The 20108-nt window shown below is 51.1% G+C and overlaps 1 protein-coding gene across 8 annotated transcripts in view; it reads left to right on the top strand.

Moving 5' to 3' along the window:
• POR (cytochrome p450 oxidoreductase) overlaps positions 1-20108 on the top strand; it is a 59462-nt gene that overhangs the window by 15253 nt on the left and 24101 nt on the right. For 4 of the 8 annotated variants that reach the window (XM_021085556.2, XM_085015334.1, XM_021085557.2 and 1 more), the window contains 1 exon segment: positions 18616-18807. In XM_021085556.2, the coding sequence (XP_020941215.2) occupies positions 18629-18807 (179 nt within the window). In that variant the 5' untranslated portion in view covers positions 18616-18628. 8 annotated transcript variants of the gene reach the window in all.

Genomic DNA, 20108 nt, shown 5'->3' with positions numbered 1-20108 from the left:
CGTAACTCAACAATAGGAAAACAACCCAGTTAAAAAAACGAATGAAAAGGGCGTGAAGAACACGAGTAGGTATTTTCCCAAAGATATGCAGATGGCCACCGAGCACAGGAAAAAGATCCCCAGCGTCACTGGTCCGTGGGAAACGCACCCTAAAGCACGACGAGATCTCTCTTCACACCCACTGGGGTGGGTGTTTAAAACAAAAACAAACCCAGCAAATAATGAATGTTGGTTAGACTATGGAGAGATTGGGACCCTCGTACATTGCCGGTGGGGATGTGAAGTGCTGCGTTCACTGTGCTGAGCAGTTTGGCATAGAACTACCGTCATGGCCCAGCAGTTCCACTTCTAGGCAGCTCCCCAGGAGAATCGAAAACAGGTACTCAAACAAGCACTGTATGTGGATGCAGCAGCATCATTCGTAATAGCCCGAGAGTGGAAACAACCTAAATATCCATCACCTAGTGAACTGATAAGTAAAATGTGGTCTGTCCATAGTGGAATTTTTTTTTTTTTTTTTTTTGCTTTTTCTAGGGCCGCTCCCGTGGCATGTGGAGGCTCCCCGGCTAGGGGTCTAATCGGAGCTGTAGCCACCGGCCTACACCAGAGCCACAGCAACGCCACATCTGAGCCGTGTCTGTGACCTACACCACAGCTCCCAGCAACGCCAGATCCTTAACCCGCTGAGCAAGGTCAGGGATCGAACCCTCAACCTCATGGTTCCTAGTCGGATTCGTTAACCACTGCACCACGACGGGAACTCCCTGACCTGGGTGTTCATAAAGCCCAGAGGCCGTTGCTCTGCCTTTTCGAGTCATTTCAGACCTTCCGAGCTCTCTCTGGCCTGCCCTCTGCCAGGCACTCTCCTGTCTCATCACAGTAGTTTCTGGGGCCTTGTCCACTGCCGCCTGTCAGCCTGTGACTCTGAGAACTTGTATCATTGCATCAGCTTCAGGTCCCAGAGCTAAATTAAGGCTTCGCTGTTAGAAGTCGAGGTGGGCCCCTCGAGAGTGGCCGAGGGCCTGGCTGAGGGACGATGAGTGGAAACTCCACGTGCTCCTGCTGTGGGGGGCGGGGTGGTCCCTCCACTGCATCTCAGCCGCGAGGCGGGCTGCGGGGATGGGGCAGCGCTGGGGGTTCTCTTTCCTCTCAGCAAAGGTCCCATTTCTCCAGAGCTTTTGGGGAGGCTCTCCAGATCCAGGAGTTTGGGGAGTCACCTGGACTGGCTTCGAGGGCCAGAGCTGTAGTGTCTGCCCCTTACCTGTGTCCTCCTGGTTGTAGCACACCCAGAAGACAGGGCGCAAGACAGAGTTGTGGTTGTCACCTTTCCTTCCGCAGGTGTCACACTGGGCACCTCTGTTGTCTCACATAATGTCAGCAACCGCCCCTGTGAGATGGTACCATCAACCCTGTTTACAGATGAAGACACCGAGGCTCAGAGAGATTTCAAGATTCGCGTGTGTGTACATGTCAGGGTGTAAGTTTAAACGTGTGATGCGTTTTCAGGCACAAATGGTGTGCATGAGTATCGAGATGTGCTTTCCCAGGACCCTGCTGCCTGCTTTCCGAGTCGCCCGCTGCCCTGCCTTGACGGTCTGGCTCAAGGTCTCGAGGAGCAGGTGGTTGGAAGGGCCCGTCCGTCTGTACATCCATCTCTGCAGTTTCTTCTCTTCGTCCGCCCTTCTGGGCACAGGTGTCCTCACCTTCCTGGGCGCTGATGGATTCTTGTATTTAGGTGGGGTCTCGCACCCCCCCAGCCCCGGCCCCGTTTCCTTCCCGGGCTTTATGGACTCGCTGGCTTACTCTCCAGGTTAGCAATGTGCCTTACAGAGGGAAAGAAGGCTGCAGAGAAACATTGAAAATAAATTGCTTTTTGGAAAATAATTTGACAGTCATTCCGGAGTCTTTAAAATACTCCCTTTGATTGGGAAATATTTCTGAGATATATTAAGAAACTCTATTTTTGAGAAAATAAGCAGAGGTGCACAAAGATTTCTCTTGAAACGGGATCAGTCTTCATGTTTACCATGGTGGTGTTTATAATAGAAATACCCAGCAAACTGCTCCTATATTCATAGGCTAGAAGAACATTTGAGATTTTATAATGTTCACAACTCAATCAATGAAGACAGCAGGACAAAATTATATGTAGTCTCAAAGCAATAATGTTAAAAATAAATGTTTTATATAATGTACATGTAAAACACAGGTGGGACAAAAACAACTAGGTGTTCCGTTATGTTCTTAAACTTAGCATATTTTCTCCAGCAAGCATGTATTTATTTTTAACTTTTTAGTTATTGATTTATTTATTTATTTTTTATTCTTTTTATGCCTGCACCTGTGGCATATGGAGGTTCCCAGGCTAGGGGGCGAATCAGAGCTGCATCCGCCGGCCGACGCCACAGCCACAGCAACGCCAGATCCAAGCCTCGTCTGCACCCCACACTGCAGCTTCTGGCAGCCTCAGATCCTTCACCCATGGAGCGAGGCCAGGGAACAAACTCGCATCCTCACAGAGACAGCGTCAGATCCTTAACCGGAAGAGCCACAACGGGAACTACAACTTTTTAATTTTCAAACTGTTTCAGATTGACAGGAAAGTTACAAAAATAGCGCAAAGAATTTTTGAAGACTCCTTACACAGATCCCCAGATATTAAAATTTTACTATGTTTATCCTTTCCTCTCTCCCGCTCCCTTTTTTGAAATTGAAGCATAATTGACATGCAGCTCTATGTTAGTTCCAGGTGCCCATCTTGGCACCTGCATCACAGAATGATCACCAGGCCAAGTCTGCTCACCCTCGGTCACCGTACAGAGTTATTACACTGTTGGCTCTAGTCCCCGTGCTTTACATTTCGCCTCCATGACTCAGATGTTTCGTAACTGGAAGTTTGTTCCCCTTAATTTCCCTCATTAATTTCATTCATTTCCCTATTCCACTCCCCTCCGGCAACCACCACAACCACCTGTTTGTTCTCTGTATCTGTGAGTCTGTTTCTATTGTTTTTTTTTTTTTCTTCTTTAGATTCCACATATGAGTGCAATCTTATAGCACTTGTCTTTCTCTGTCTGACTTATTTCACTTAGTGTAATACCTTCTAGGTCCATCCATGTTGTGGCCAATGGCAAGATTTCATTTTACGGCTGAGTAATTTTCCCTTTTATACATACACCGTATCTTTCTTCATTTGTCTATGGATGGGCACTTAGGTTGCTTCTGTAGCTTGGCTGTTGCCAATAATGCTCCGATGAACATAGGGGTGCATGTATTTAAAAATTCGTGTTTTTTTTTCCTCTGGAGAAATACCCAGACATGGAATTGCTGGACCATATGGTAGTTTTATTTTTGATTTTTTGAGTACCCTCCATGCTGTTTTCCACAGTGGCTGCACCAATCTCCGAGTGCATAAGGCTTCTCTTTTATTCACATCCTCGCAGCACTTGTCTCTCTCTCTCTTCTTTGTGTGTGTGCTTTTTAGGGCCACACCTGCAGCATATGGAAGTTCCCAGGCTAGAGGTCAAATCAGAGCTGCATCTGCCAGCCTGTACCACAGCCACAGCAATGCCAGATCCTTGACCCACTGAGCGAGCCCAGAGATGGAACCCGCATCCTCGTGGATACTGATCGGGCTGTAACCCACTGAGCCATATGGGAACCCTTCTCTCTTTTAATTGTGTTTTCTCCTGACCTCATTGCGACTAAGTTGCACGTATGGTGCTCATTTACCCCTAGGTACTTCAGTGTTTCTAAAGTTCAAGGGCATTTTCTTCCTTAGCCATGCTATAATAATCCATACTAGAAAATTAACATTGACATACTGTATTGTCACATCATAGCACTTATTCAGATTTTTTTTATAATCTTATATGTTTAATGAGAAATCATATTTTGGTGACTTTTTTCAAAAGTAGTTGAGGGTATTTGGCTTGCCAAATAAAATGATTAAAATACGGAAAGAGGAGTTCCTGTCATGGCGCAGTGGTTAACGAATCCGACTAGGAACCATGAGGTTGTGGGTTTGGTCCCTGACCTCGCTCAGTGGGTTAAGGATCCGTTGTTGCCGTGAGCTGTGGTGTAGGTTGCAGACGTGGCTCGGATCCCGCGTCACTGTGGCTCTGGTGTAGGCTGGTAGCTACAGCTCCGATTGAACCCCTAACCTGGGAACCTCCATATGCCGTGGGAGTGGCCCTAGAAAAGGAAAAAAGACAAAAAAAAAAAAAAATACGGAAGGAAAGTATATTTGTTTATTTACACATCAGGTTGCAAGAGATCATGTATATGTTCCAATTTGCCACTAAGGTCTTTTAGAGCCAAAGAAAAAATCTCCCCCCAGTCCCCCACCCCAACCCCGCTTCTAGTCCAAGATTGCATTGAGCTGTAAACACTCTTTAACTTCCTTGGATCTGGGGCGCCTCCGTCTTTCTTCATCCTTCGGGACCTTGACATTTTTCAAAAAGTCAGGCTCTCCCTTTATAGAATGTCCCTCCGCGTAATTTGTCTGATGTTTCCTCATGATGAGGTTCAGTGTATATGTTTTTGGCCGAAATATCATGGAAGCGGAGTTTTTGTCCTGAGAGCACCGTGGCAGGTGGCCGGTGATGTCACTGTGCCCTCTCCCTTGGACTTTGATTGTTGCCCTTGGTTATGGTGTCAGCCAGGTTCTCTGCCACCAAGTTCTTCTCTTTTGGATGTGATCAGCGTGTTTCTCATCACACCTGCACCCCCAAGTTTTAGCGTGTTGCTGATTCTCGTCAGCATCGGTTATTACCGTGCTTGTTGCCCGTTGGTCATTTTCAGAGTCCTTCACTCCCTCTCCATTTGTTAGCTGCACTCTGTGCCAGGGAAGACGTTTCCCTCCTCACCTCCGTGTGTATTCATTTATGTATTTATATCAGTATCGACTCAGGTTATTCTTTTATCCTATGGGTTATAATCTGTCGCCGATGGTATTTAGTTTGATGCTCGAGTTGTCCCAGATTTCCCAGTGGGGACCCTTCAGGTGGACAGACGCCTGTGTCCTTGAGACCTGTCCCTGTCATCCGTCAAGCCCCTCCCTCCCCGGGCACAGCAAGGTGATCCGGGTTCATCCACTACTCTTTGTGCCCTTGGAGAAATGAGTCAGCCGTTTCTCCAAGGAGCCCTGGTTAGGGTCCCTTTGATGGAAAACGGGTGTTTAGAAGCCAAGATTTGGGTGCTAGATGGCTCCTTGCTTCTGGGGTATCATTGCTTCTAGGCCCTTGCAGCAGATAAAACTAGAAAATAGACACACACACGCACACACACACTTCTAAGTCTGTCTTTATACAGTTAGAAAGCGTGGTGTATACTGACAGCTCCTGTTTCAGTCCATCCCACAGCATTTGCTCCGATCTCCCTTCCCATATTCGCACCTCCCTTCTTCATCAAGAAGTCCAGCCCCCATGTCTCGTGTCAGAACTAACACATGAATACCAGCCGTCTCATTTCAAAGACCAGACCAAGCAAAGGTCCCAGTCGTAGACATTTCCTTCAGGAAATCACTGTTGTGTGTGTATATCCTCTTGGATCATTTTTCTAGGGAAATACATACTTTTGCTTTTATTTCATTAAGGGTTGCGTAATGAGAATATAGCTTTCTTTTTGGTTTAATGCATTTTGGCAGTCTTGCAGTTGCGAGCACCGTGGGTTCCATGTAACTGTTTTGTAACTGTTGCATAGCGTTCCATGACTTGGGATGGGAAACCCAAGCATCCAATGTGAGACTGATACCTGCAATGCTGAGCTCAGGGGGAGGCACAGTCCGAGAAGAGAGTCACTAGACCCAAGAGTCTGGGCTTTTTTTTTTTTTTTTTTTTCCCATAAGAAAACAGCTTTAACAATGTTTTTCTGGAGTTCCTATTGTGGCTCAGTGCGTTAAGAACCCGACTAGTCTCCATGAGGATGTGAGTTTGATCCCTGGCCTTGCTCAGTGGGTTAGGGATCCTGCATTACCTCGAGCTGTGGCATAGGTCCCAGATGTGGGTCAGATCTCAGTGTGGTTGTGGCTGTGGTGTACGTTAGCGCCTGCAGCTCTGATTCAAGCCCTAGTCTGGGGGCTTCCATATGCCGGAGAAGCGGCCCGAAAAAGAAAAATACATGTATTTTTCTGATTAGGTAAATAGTGCACACCCATTATTTTAAAAGAAGCAAGTAGTGCACTAGAAATAAAGTGGGGAAAAAAAATGAAACTCTCACCCCAGAGATCATATTTTGGGGATCCTTTCACTTATCCTCTTACGCATACACTCGCATAAATATTTCTACATCACTGAGACCATGGTACCTACGCTGTTAGGTTGCGGATATTTTGCAGTGGAACTTACATTCAGTAAAGTGCACTATTTTTAATGTGGACCTTGATGAGTTTTTATGTAAACTCCCCCTGTACCTTCCACTGCAGATAAGATACTGCGCATTGACCAGCACGGCAGAAGCTTCCCTTGTGCCTCCTCCCCCACTCGCGACCCTTGACCCAAAGGTAACCACTGATCCGAGCTCTTTTTTTTTTCTTTTTATTTGTTTATTTATTTATTTATTTCTCAAATGAATTTAATCACATCTGTGGTTGTATAATGATCGTAACAATCTGATTTCACAGGATTTCCATCCCTCATCTGAGCTCTTGTCCCCATAGATTGCTTTTGCCTTTTCCTGAAGTTCAACTATAAATGGAATCATGGAATCATACAAGCTTCTCTGCTGTGTCCGGCTCTGCTCATTCAGTATTTGGTCTGCGATTCCCCTGTGTTCCTTTTTCTTGGCTGCGGGTACTTTATCCTTTTTATTTTTTACTTCGTATCTTTCAGTTTTCTATAGTGCTAACAGCTGCGTTTATCATAGCACATACCCTGTGCTAGGCACTGCTCTAAACCCTTTACAGGTTCAGCTTGTTTAATCCTCACAGTAACCCAGTGAGGTAGATACTGTTATTGAAATAACATCTGTGACTCTTTATCAGGTCAATAAAGCTCCCTGTCATTCCTAGTGTGCTGGGTTTTTTCATCATGAATGAATGAATGATCGGATGCTATTTCTCCATCTGTTGATCACATGGGGTTTTTTTTAAGGCCTGTTGAGGTAACGAATTACAACGATGTTTGGATATTGAACTAACCTAGTATTGCTAGAGACAACTCTGTTTGATCATGACATAGTATCCTTTTTACATATTGCTTGATTTAATTGGCTAATGTTTTATTTTATTTTTATTTTTAATTATTTTTTGGTCTTTCTAGGGCGGCACCTGAGGCATATGGAGGTTCCCAGGCTAGGGGTCCAATTGGAGCTGTAGCCGCTGGCCTACGCCACAGCCACAGCAATGTGGGATCTTAGCTGTGTCTGCAACCTACATCACAGACTCATGGCAACACCAGATCCTTAACCCACTGAGCGAGGCCAGGGATCGAACCCACCTCCTCACGGATGCTAGTCGGGTTAACCACTGAGCCATGACGGGAACTCCAGATTGGCAGATGTTTTAAAAAGATTTTTTGCGTCTGTGCTCATGAAGGCAGTTGGTCTGTAATGTTCTTTTTTGTACTCTCTCTGTCTGGTTTTGGTATCGGGATAATACAGTCCTCATAAAAGAGTTGGGAAGTCTTCTGTCTTCTAAAGAATTTCCCAAGCCAGGGATTGACTCTGAGCCACAGCTGTGACCTCTGCCACAGCTACAGCAATGCCAGATCTTTAACTCACTGCATTGGCAGGGACTGAACCCATATCTTCCTAGCTACCTAGGCTGCTGTAGTTGGATTCTTAACCCTTGGCACCTACAGCAAGAACTCTTAAATGTTTGATAGAATTTTCACCAGCAAAGGAGTGCTCATTGTAGCTCAGCAGAAACTAATTCGACTAGGAACCATGAGGTTGCGCGTTTGATCCCTGGCCTTGCTCAGTGGGTTAAGGATCTGGCCTTGCTGTGAGCTGTGGTGTAGGTCACAGGCTCGGCTTGAATCTGGCATTGCTGTGGCTCTGGCGTGGACTGGCAGCTGTAGTTCTAATTAGACCCCTAGCCTGGGAAGCTCCATATGCAGCGAGTGTGGCACCAAAAAGCAAAAAAAAAAAAAAAAAAAAAAAAAAAATTTTCACCAGCAAAGCTGTCTGTTCGTGGGGTTCACTTTTGGTGAAGGTTTTAACCACTAATTTGAATTCTTTGAGAGAACTCTTTAGCTCCTCTGAGTGAGTTCTGATGGTTCAGGTCTAAGGAATGTGTCCAGTTCCTCTAAGTTACCAAACGTTGACATGAGGTTGTTGGTCGTGTCCCACTTACCTTCCAGCATGTGTAGAATCTGGGGCTGTCCGCCTTCTCATTCCTTGTATCGGTAGTTTATTCTTCTGTTTTCTTCCTGGTTGGTCTGCCCGAAGTTATCTTCTTTGGAAGCAGTGCATACGTCAAGAGTTATAAACATTCAAATTGAGTCAAGAACTTAAGGATTTTTTTTTTTTTTTAAAGCAAAAGCTTTCCGTGGATGCTTCTCTTAATATTATTTAGGGGGGGATCAGAATGGGGCTTAGTAGCAGACACACATTTTAACTCAAGCTCCACTGCTGTGTGACCTCAGGCAAACCTCTCAAACCTACTCGAGCGCTGGTGTTACCATTCGGCGATAATAGTAACTCCCACATAGAGCAGCGGAGACATTGACGTGTGCCCCAAAAGTGCCAGGCCAGGTGCCAGCTTATGTGGGCACCCGTGTACCTGTTACTCAGAGTGAGGGATTGGAAACAGCTCTGCCAGAATCGCCGTGTGTGGCGTGTGCCCGCATCTCCCTGGGCAGCTGCTCACCTCTCCCTTCTCTCTGTCCCCGCGGTGCTTCCCAGACACTGGTTTCATAGCATTTCTCACATTTGACCGTGGGATCTTCTGTATTCCTTGACCAGATCGTGTATTTCTGCTCACCAGGCCGGGTCTTTCTCATCGCTTCTCCCTGGTGCCTATACAGATTTTAGTGATGAAAAAATCTTTTTTTTTTTTTTTTTTTTTTTTTTTGTCTTTTTGCTATTTCTTGGGCCGCTCCCGCGGCATATGGAGGTTCCCAGGCTAGGGGTCTGCAGCCACCAGCCTACACCAGAGCCACAGCAACGCAGGATCCGAGCCGCGTCTGCAACCTACACCACAGCTCACGGCAACACCGGATCCTTAACCCACTGAGCAAGCGCAGGGACCGAACCCGAAACCTCATGGTTCCTAGTCGGATTCATTAACCACTGCGCCACGACGGGAACTCCGAAAAAATCTTAATAGGTGTTCCCGCTATGGCACTGTGGGTTCGGTGGTCTGGCTTGTCTCTGTGGAGGCGCTGGTTCGATCCCCGGCCTGGCCCAGTGGGTTAAGAATCCAGCGTTGTCACAGCTGTGGCACAGGTTGCAGCTGCAGCTCTGATTCAGCCCCTGGCCGGGAAACTTCCATATACCGCAGGGGCGGCTGAAAGAGAAAAAAAAAAATTGTTTTTTTTTTTTTTTTTTTTTTTTTCACTAAACACAGAGTAGGAAAGTAATGAAATAATGGTACATCGAATCAGTGGTCTGTGAGGCCCATCAAAGTCCCACATGAGCAGGAAATATCATTATAAAGGATCCTCTGGCAACCTAAAAACTGGTTTACGAAATAGAATACATTTGATCTGCTTTTCATGTGTGTATGTAGGCAAGTGGATATCACATATGGGGGAGGGGAACGCAGGATGCCGCTAGAGAGAAAACAGCTCTGAGGGTAGCCGGCCTCAGACCTGACCTCTGGGCATTTAAGATACCCAGGGTGAGAAGGGAGTGGGAGGCGGTGAGTCCCCGGTCCAGGTGCCTTCTCTGCCAGGGTTTAGACCCCAGTCCTCCCTCTTGTGGCCAGAAGGAGCAGTGACCTGCCATCAGGGACCAGCGCTGGTGTCTCTGCAGACTGAGCTGAGTTGGAAACGACGTGATGCAGATGGGATGACGGTGGGCTTGGGGGGCTGAGAGCCTTAATGACCCCTGAAGATGCTCCCCATCAAAGCCAAAAGCCCAGCTCCTTTGGAAGCACGGACCGTTCTTGGAACCCGTTTCTTATTTCGAAAGAGTTCGTACTTCCCTTTCCTTGCCCTTTCAGCGTCTGCCCCGAGCCTCCCCGGTTCTCTTCCTCTTTCCTGAGTCCTTAGGCGGTGCCGTGGAGCACGTATCCCTGTGTCATTGTCTGCCTTTACTTTCCATAGTTCCTGTTTAATGTAAACTGGAAATTGTGTGTGTGTGTGTGCGCGCGTGCATATAAGCGTGCACTTCCAAGGGCTCAGGGACAGAAGGTCTGAGGATCAGTGCTGACGTATTAACTCAGGTCAGAAACTAGGGGTTTTCTTTCTGTCATTGTCACCAATCAACCTCTTCGGTGTAACCATCATTAGCTTGGCAGGTCTGTGTCCCAGGCGCCTGGGGTGGCAGGCACTCTGCCCTTAAGCCCCGGTTCCCCCGCCTTGTGTGGACACAGCTCCAGCGATGGGGGCCGAGGCTCGCCTCTCATCAGCTCCTTCTCTTTCTAAGCGCCTTTGTCAGAAGGCTCTTCTTGGAGAGTGTGGCTCTCTGTCCTCGTTTCCACGTCTGCGCTCCTCTGTCTTCTATGACAACCCAGAGAAGGGTTCCGCTGCCTCGGAACCTCCTCTTCAGGGTAAACCTCTCTGTCCCTTTGCAGCTTCTCCCGGGACGTGTTTGGGGGCCAGCCCATTCCAGGGCCCTCTCTGCTGGTGTCCCGGGTGGTCTCTGATGCTCGGCATGGAGCCCATTTGTAACTCTGCTAACAGGCCTGAGCGCAGGGTTGCTGCAGGGGGGTCCTGTTCTTTTCCGTAAAGGGGAGGCGGCCGCACCTGTGCCTCAGGCATTCCGTGTGGATGTGCCAGCTGGATATGCCGGGTGAATGGTAACGTGCTCTGCCAGAGGCAGGCAGTGGGGGGCTCCGATGGCCCCCAGGGGTTCTCATCAGACTGTCGCCCCGTACTCCTGATGGTGCGCTGGAGGCAGAACTGGCTTCAGAGCAGGCGTGCCCAGAGCTCGAGTAAGCCAAGGTAAGTAACCCATTTCGTCAAGGCTAACGAAGACAAAGGAGGGATCAGAAGGATGAGCCGTATGAACTTGGCTTAGAAAAGCCCAGTCCTTCCTCCTGGGTCCCTTCTTTACTCTCTCACTGTGACCACCCGCACAACACTTCTGACCCAAGAAGTCTGTGCCACCAACTGGGTGTCCTACAGTCTCCCTCACCTGAGACACTGTCACCTGTGAGTCAGATCCCACAGGTGAGGCTGAGCCCTGGAGACTGAGCCTACCCCCACTGCAGATGCCAATCGCAAGTCTAGGTTGTCACCTGTGCTCCTGTCCAATCGGCCGTAAGTGGGGGTTCCCACAGCCCCCTCCTCGGGTTTGATTCATTTGCTAGAGCAGCTCACAGAACTCGGGAAAACGCGTTTGGCGGTTTATCATAACTGAGATCAAACTGATAAACACGTTTATCGTATTAAGCCTGTGATGGAGGCTACAGGTAAACAGCCAGATGGAGAGGTTCATAGGCCAGGAGGGTCCTGAGCCCAGGAGCTTCTGTCCGCGTGGAGTTAGGGTCACCCTCCCAGCACGTGGATGTCTCCAACCTGGAAGCTCTCCCAGTCCATGTTTCTGGGATTTTAGGAGGCGTCCTCATGTAGGTGTGGTCAGTTTTTTCCTCCATTTCCAGCCAGGCTGCCCTCTCTGGAGGAGGGGGTGGGGGCAGGGGCTGCAGACTCCAAGCTTTCTCATGGGGCCTGGTCCTTCTGGTAACCAGACCCCATGAAGCCCACCCAGAGCTGCATTCAAACAAAGGATGCGCCTATGCTCGTAACGCTTAGGAGAGTTCAACGGTTTGGGGAGCTCTGTGCCAGGAATAGGGGGCCGGAGATCAGTTTTTTCTATTATCTATTATATAGTTTCTTGTATTATCTCACTGACCTCCTGCGAAGTCCCTTGTGCCCATAAATTGCCCGGGGCCAACTCGGAGTCATGTTACTAAGCTGTACCCTCAGAATGCCCCAGAGTATGTTCCCAAGGGCTTAGGGGATCTGTGGGTTTGCCCCACTTGGACGTAAGGCCATGTGGCCAAGGCCCCAGAGAGGCTGATAGAAACAAGGCCGCCTGGCCGTCCCGACCGGCTGCAGCTCTGAGGGTCAGCAACTCTGGGGCTTTGTCAGCTCCACTTGTGCTGAGTGATGCTAGCTCGCTCTTCTGCCTGCTTCTTGTCGAGTCATGCTTTCACGGATCCAGCTCCCCTGGCTGCCTTCCTCTTTCGCATCATTGCATCAGACGCAGCGCCAGTCATGTGTGTCCAGACCCCACCCGCAAGCCCTGTTAAGTGGGGGAAAGGTTGTCAGCTGGGGCATTTGGGCATCTGCTCTGGACCCCACCCGCAAGCCCTGTTAAGTGGGGGAAAGGTTGTCAGCTGGGGCATTTGGGCATCTGCTCCAGAACCCTGGCCCAAGCGTGTTCTCGTCTAGGGTGCCTTAGTCATGGCTCCAGGACTGTATTGATCCCGTGGGTGCGGCCCCTGTTGAGGCATGTGGCATGACTCTAATCAGGCCACACCCTCACCTTGCCATCGCCGCTGCCCAGGGCCCAAAGATCGCAGACACGTAAGCGCTCCCAGGCCTTCCTCACGCTGGTCCGGGTCTCTTTTTAAAGGCGTATCGCTTACTCACCACCCTTGCCCCCCACCCCACAAATGCCTCCCGTCATACCACTCTTGAGTCACCCCAGATTCTGTGACTACTATTCTTTGATCATTTATGTCTTGGCACGTGCTTCCTGTGCCTGGAACTTCTCTTACCTTCCTTACCTGACTCTTGGACCCTGGTCCTGTTTCATGCCCCAGCTCAGAGGTTGGCTCCTGGTGTCCCTTCTTTGACTCTTTGGACCGTCTTACCTCCTCCTTCCTCAGAGCTTCCTTTCCCCCTATGCCTGGCCTCCCCATGGGGTTGAAAGGGTTGGAATATACCTACGAAGGACTGCAGTGAGTTGGCACCCTCTATCCCCCCAGGGTGGCAAAGGAGCCCTGACAAAAGAGAGGATTTAAATAAGGTTTCGAGTATTATACTACCCCACATGTTCAGGAGACGACAAAAAAATCACTCACCATACCAGGAACTAGGGAATTCTCAACCCGATTGAGAAAAGGCAGGCATACAAGATTTAAAGACGAGCCAAACACCTTAGAATTGAAAAATACTATAGCAAAAAATAGATAAATCAGAACTTGGTGGATGGCACCACAGGACAATGGAGACAACAGAGGAAATTGCCAGCAAACCTCAAGATAGAACACTAGAAATTACCCAGTCCCGGCCACGGAGAGAAACCAGACTGATGCAACTGAGCCGAACCTCAGGGACTCGCAGAACTAGTAATACAGCACGTTTCTCTCATCGTGGCCCCTGGAGAAGAGTGAGCATGTGGGGCTGAGGACATGTTTGGAGAAATAATGGCTGAAACGTTCTCAAACCTAGATGGAGATTCAAAACCCTAAGCAAATCCCAACTAGGATAAACCCAAGGAAAGCCACCCCTGTCTTGTCTTGGTTTAGATGATCCGTGCTGTGGACACCTGAGCTAGAGGGGAATCTGTTCTAGCTGCTCTTTTTTTGGGGGGCGGGGAGTGGCCACACTCATGGCATATGGTTCCCAGGCTAGGGGTCAGATCAGAGCTGTAGCTTCTGGCCTCCGCCACAGCCAGAGCAACGCCAGATCCAAGCCACGTCTGTGACCTACACCACAGCTCACAGCAACGCTGGATCCATAACCCAATGGGTGAGGCCAGGGGTCGAACCTGTGTCCTCATGGATCCCAGTCAGATTCATTCCTGCTGCGCCACGACGGGAACTCCCCAGCTGCTCTTTTGAGCAGTGCGTCAGCAGGCTGCTGTGGGGAGGCGCTTTCCGTGGGCATCCCTCAGGCTCTGGGGGATAAGCTGTTAAGGAAGAGCAGCATAGCTTTCCCTGAGGGTTTTCCCTTGTCTTGAAGCCACTGAACCTTGACTGAGGTTTGTGGCACTGAGCAGGCCCTGCTCCCTCTGCAGCTTGGGCGTCTGGGCTGCCTGGAGGTGACAGTGACTGTTTGCCTGGGCAGGGTGCACGCGGAAGGGGACGACTAGATTGCTTGCTGGCTTCCTTCCTGTTTTGCATCCATGACCGGCTCAGTGTGACATCAGTGCCAGCTTGGCTGATCAGTCAATTACTGGCCAGAAGCAAAGGCAACCGAAAGTACTTTCTGGAGGATGATTTTATGCTCCGGTGTTGTAAACAGTCAGATGGAGGAAAAACCCTTCTTCTGATCTTGCCTCATTTGCCCTTTCAGATGCTGGCAGAGTTCTCTCCTTGCCCTTGGCCTGGGCAGCCAGCATTTTGTCCACCTTGCTCTGTAGGTTATCAGGGTGCCTGGAGACTGGAGTCGCTGCCTTTGGCCTTCGGCCTCAGTAGGAACCGGCTAATTGGTGAAATTTAGGAGACATAGCACCTGTCTGTCTATCCATGCCTCTTTCTGTATGTACATTGTCTTTTATGATACAAGTGAAAACCTAAGATACAGACCTAATTTGTAATAAAAGATCAGATCAGATCTGCTCTGTTCGGGGTGAGGTAGACCTACTTGGCTGATCTTTTGTGTCCTGGAGGATTTGTTTGGGGACCTGAGTCTTGGGGACCTGAGTGTGCTACATGGGCACACTCCCAGCCCCAAATTTGTTTCTTTCTTTCATTCTTTTTTTTTTTTTTTTTTTTCCATTGCTGTACCTACGATATATGAAAGTTCCCAGGTTAAGGGTTGAATTGGAGCTGCAGCTGACAGCCTACGCCATAGCCTCAGCAACACCGGATCCGAGCCACATCTGCGATCCACTCACCAAAGTCAGGAACTGAATCCACATCCTCCTCGTTACTAGTCGGGTTCTTAACCCACTGAGCCACAGCGGGAACTCCTTCTGCCCCACATTTCTTTTTTGGTCTGCCTGCGTCCTGTTAGTGGTTCATGTAGATGTTACATTCTGAGTGTTGTAGTGAATTCATGGACTCTGTTCATTGTACGGGAGTCGTCACGTACTAACTGATGTGCCAGGCCCTGTGTCAGGGAAGTGTGAGCCTGGGAAGTGACGGTCGAGCCTGAGGTCTGAGCCAGGAAGCAAGTGGAGGGTCACCTTGTGGGCAGTGGTAGAGATGCAGGCTGGAGAGGTGGGTGGGCGAGTTCGTGGGTGTTTAAGCATCAGTGGTTTAAGCAAGGTCGTAATAATGGATTTAAAGCTTTTTCTCAGCTTCAGCGCCCATGCATGCTGCTCGGATCTAGTGGGAGACGTCGGGGTGTTTTTCCTCCCAGGTTGGCTTCTTTTGTGCCAGCCTGCCAGCCCCTCCTCCCACCATGTGTCTGATACGGGGGTGCCTCCAGGACTGTTCTTCCCTCGGATCTCACGGCAGAGCAGGGGCGAGACCCAGGTCTACTGCCCCCCCCCCACTTAGATGGGTAGGGAGCCCAGCCCTCCCCTGGGAAGCTGGTGCCCCTTGTTGTGCCGCTCAGGTGAGCCGCTTAACCTCTTGGGGCCCCCGACTCCCCGTTGTGGATCCGCTGGTCTCCAGCATCCTCTCTTCCCCCTTCTGCAGCCCGTGTCTGTCCGACGTCAAAGCTGCTGGGGACACTTTCAGACACGTGGTGTCATCAGGTCTGTGCACCTGCTGCGGGGGCTCAGCCACATTCTGAGCACCTGCTCATCTCTGCAGCAGGGTGGGGACTGGTGGTGTCCTGACTGGGCTCAAAGGGAGAGGCCCGAGATGCCGAAGGAGGCAGCAAAAGCACAGGTGTCGGAGGTGGAGGGAGAGTGGAGAAGAGGGAACACAGCCGCACGCCCCGTCGTCGTCCTGGCTCCGTGTCCTGCTTTTCGGGTTATGATTTGCGTGCTGCGCTTTGCCTGCCCAGTTACCCTAGAATCCTATGCTTGTTCACTCAACAAGCTGCTCCGTTTGACGCCCATTATTGGCCCCTGGGGCCTGACCCTGTAGTGAGGGTGACGGCCAGCAGGGGAAATGTATAAATAACATACTGCCAGTGAGTGATCAGGGCTGTGACAGGGGAAGCGCGGGGAGAGTGACCAGACACTATAGCGAGGCCACGTCTCTCTGAGATGGTGACCACTGAGTGGAGACCTGAATGAAGAGAGGGAGGGAGCCCTGCACATAACTGGAAGAGAGTCCAGGTGCAAAGGCCCTGAGGCACGAGCAGGCCTGGAGGCTTGAGGAGTAGCTGGGAGGCTGGCCAGAGCAGTGCGAAACGGGGTGGGAGTGGTCCAGGGGCCAGGCCAAATGGGGCTCATTGACCGGCGTTGGACATTAGATTTTGTGCACAGTATGATATGAAGCCATTTGAGGGTTTTGATTAAGGGAGGTAGCATGCTCTGACCTGCATTTGCAAAGGCTCCCTCTGGCTCCTGGGTGGAGAACAGCTCGTAAGGCGTCTCTGGCAGCAGTTTGGGTGGCTTGAGCCACAGGTTGTTAGGACAGGGTTGTGGAGTTCCCTGGTGGCTCACCCGGTGAAGAATCTGGCATTGTCACCGCAGTGACTTGGCTTGCTGCTGTGGTGGCAGGTTCGATCCTTGGCCCAGGAGCTTCCACATGTCGTGGGCACAGCCCAAAAATAGCAAGCAAAAGCAAACTAAAACAAACCAACAGAAAAGAAAGAAAAGGGTTGAGTAAAGTTCGTGCAGTTCCCCTCACTCTGCGGCACCGTCACTCGGACTCCTCCTCCAGGGCCGAGCTTCCTCTTCTGCGTGATGCGGTCAACTAGCAGGCGTGTCAAGAAACAGTCATTCAGTTTCATGGGCATTAGTCCTCCCGCCCCACCCCCATCAGTAAAGGAAGGGCCTGGTCAGCCAGATTCCGAAAGGCAGGGGCACAGGGGCAGGCGTCCACTGACTGCTGCAATGTGAGGGGCGGCAGCTGGGAGCTCTCCCTCTTCAGCACATCAGTCCTGGCCAGAACCAGAGCTGCTTCCAGCCAAGCTTTGAGGGCCTGTCGCATCCCAGGCCTGTGGAACAGGTCCCCTCCACGTCCCCATGACAGAAAACATGTGGGCATGACCAGTGGTGACAGGAGAGAAAGACGTGACTAACCTTGAATATGTATTGTGTTTACTTATAAAATTAATACTTAATTACAAACAGTTTTCTCGGGGCTCCAGGGTTAAGTGTGTCCTTTAATATCAGAGATCTAGAAGGGTAAGTTGAGATGATCTCAGGAACTCAGCTTCTAGGAAAGTACCTCAGATGAGTGATGAAGCAAGAAGCCAGCTCGGGGGCCGTCCTGAATGGTCCATTCCGGGCAGGTTGCACAGGACGGCAGGGCTGGTGCCCGGCCCCTGGATGCTCAGCTGCTCTAGCTGCGGGGGCCCACTGTATGGTTTCCCAGAGGCAGTGACAGCTAACGGAAGCCAGATATGAAGTAATTTCCCATTGCCTGAGTTGCTGAGCTCTGACTAAGACATTCCTGACCACGTCTGGGCTCACGGTTGCAGCAAGAGCAGCCCACTCCGTGAGAGCAGTGATTGCAAAAGGCAAGATGCAGATGTCAGCTGCGCCCAGCCATGGGGATGAGAGGCAGAAGCCTTGATGGACTCATAGCTCTGTACCTGCAAGGTGTCCATGGTGGAAGGGCCAGTTGAGCACCTTTCAAGGGAGCTGAGTAGGTAGGTGTGGTGGGGGTCCCTGAGACCCTCTGGTTCAGTGGGTCAGCAGGACTCAGATAACTCAGAAAAGCTGTTTTACTCCCAGTTATGGTTTATTACGGCAGAAGGAAACAGACCGAAATCCACAAAGGAAAGACGCTGTAGGTCTAGGAGGAACGAGGCAGGAGCTTCCAGTTCTTGGCCAGTGGAGTCACATGACACCACGTAATTCTCCCAGCAACCACAAGTGGCATCACATAGAAAGTGTTGCCATCCAGGGAAGCCACCCCCAGGGATTTTACTGGGAGTCAGCCTCAGAGGCACGGGAGTGCCAGCATGTCTAAGCCACCTGCTCCATCTCCGGCACCCTGGAGGCCACAGCAGTGTGCAATTCAGAGCCCCGGATGTTCCTCTGAACCACATCATTAGTCTAAACCCGCTGCACAACCCAAGGTCTCAGGCGTGTGGAGATACTCTTATCAGATGGCACATTCCAGGGGCTCAGAGGTTATATCCCAGGAGCCCTCCAGGGGCCACTCTTGAAGACCTTTGGAATGTGCGGGGTTCGGGCCATCCTGGCCCGGCCGCATGGCTAAGAAGGGGCTTGCTGTGAAGTGGCTCCTCTCTCTGCTGTGTCCTCGTGGGGCTGGAGTCTGTGTTCTATGTTCACAGAGGGCCCGGTCCCCCTGGAGCCTGCGCCCAGGGCTGCACGGATGCCGGCCAGGCCACATACTCTTGTCATTCCCATCCGAGGCTGCAGCTGCACCCTGCCTGGGCCGGCAGCCCTGCGCCCGTGCTCCGTCTGTTGCTGCAGCCTCTGGGGCACGAGGCCCAGGCCGGGGCCTCCGGGGCTCCCCAGCAGGCCTCAGGCAGGCCCTGTCCCTCCCTGCTGATGTCTGTCATCTCTCTCTCCTGACAGTTTCGTGATCAGCATGGGGGACTCCAACGTGGATGCTGGCACCACCACGTCCGAGATGGTGGCTGAAGAAGTGTCCCTTTTCAGCGCCACAGACATGGTCCTGTTTTCTCTCATCGTGGGTCTCCTGACCTACTGGTTCATCTTCAGAAAGAAAAAAGACGAAGTCCCCGAATTCACCAAAATTGAGACCACGTAAGTGACACCGCGCAGGATCCCTCCAGAGCAGGTCTCTGCCATCCCAGCAGTGCCCTGGGCCTGGGCCTGGGGCAGGAGTGAGCAGCTAGAGATGCAGGATCCCTTGTGGCCTCTTGGCCCGAGTCTCGAGTTTGGCTGGCTGGTGGCCTCTTCTTTGGGTCTGCTTAACCAGCCGTCATGCTCAGGCTGCACCTCGGCCTTCAAGGTCCTTTGATACCAGTGCTTGTTCAGACGTCACAGGAACCATGCAGAGAAGAAGGGCCCCTGCCGAGAGGTAGCCTGAGGCTCAGGCCCTCAAGGTCAGCAGCCTTCAAGGTCAAGCGCCGAGGCAGCGGGGGCGCTGGCGCCGATTTCATTCATATCCCACTCCAGACCCTCAATCTTTCCTTTCGTGAACCCGGGCTTGTAGAGGTGCTGTCCGCAGGCCTGGGAGCAAGGCGACCGCTCCTTTTGCAATTTCCTTTCAATCTTTTTCATTCTCGACAAGAAGAGAGGAAACCGTTTCTCCTCCTCTCGTCTCAGTACCCACACTGAGCTTCTGTGACCAGACCGGCAGGCAGTCTGGTGTTGACGTCACCTAGCGCGGGTCCTGCCACACAGTAGCCACTTAGTGTCTGTGCCAGAAAGTGTTTAGTGCCCGTGCTGCCCTGGGCGCGCCGCAGGGATGCAAAGGTGGCCTTTACAGTAATGAGGCTCAAAGTCAGGACATTGAAAGGTCGTTTTTAAAGACGGTTTATGAAGTGCTTTCACATGCGTTATCTAATCAGGGCTTCCTTGTGACAGCAGTGCCCACATAGCAGGGAGGGCAGCCTCATTGCACGTTATGGAGAGAGGCTGGGTGGCCAGGAGACAGGGCTCTGAGAGCTCCAAGAAGGAAGTCCCCCCTGGAGGGAGGGACCGGCAAGGTGGGCCGTGCTGCTGCTGCGGGGGCCACACCCCGAGGCTGCGAGGGCTTTGCTGGCCAAGGGCCAGAGGGACAGGAGGCCGGGCAGGTGAGCTGGCGCCAGCCTGTTCCAGCCGGGGCTGAACAGGGACATTCCTGGCGTGGCCAAGTATTTTTGGTGAAAAGGTATGGCACTCACGATAAGGGGACCAGCACCCAGGTCCCAGTTGACGGGGGCCCCTGCGTCTCCCTGTCTATAAGATGGAGGTGTCCCCGGCCTGTGCGACAGGAGGGCTCGGCACTCCCGTCCTCCCCGCCACCAAGGTCTCCGGCCTCACAAGATGGACTTGAAACAAAACCCCGGAGTTGTGTTTTGCAGATTCTAATTGTCCCTCTTTGCCGGGCTGCGGCAGTG

Source organism: Sus scrofa, chromosome 3 (assembly GCF_054392235.1).
Source record: "Sus scrofa isolate SSC_HxYL_T2T_F1_AM1 chromosome 3, Sscrofa_HxYL_maternal_Yorkshire_Landrace_v2.0, whole genome shotgun sequence".
NCBI classification, from domain to species: Eukaryota; Metazoa; Chordata; class Mammalia; order Artiodactyla; family Suidae; genus Sus; species Sus scrofa.
This window is presented reverse-complemented; position numbering and strand designations above follow the sequence as displayed.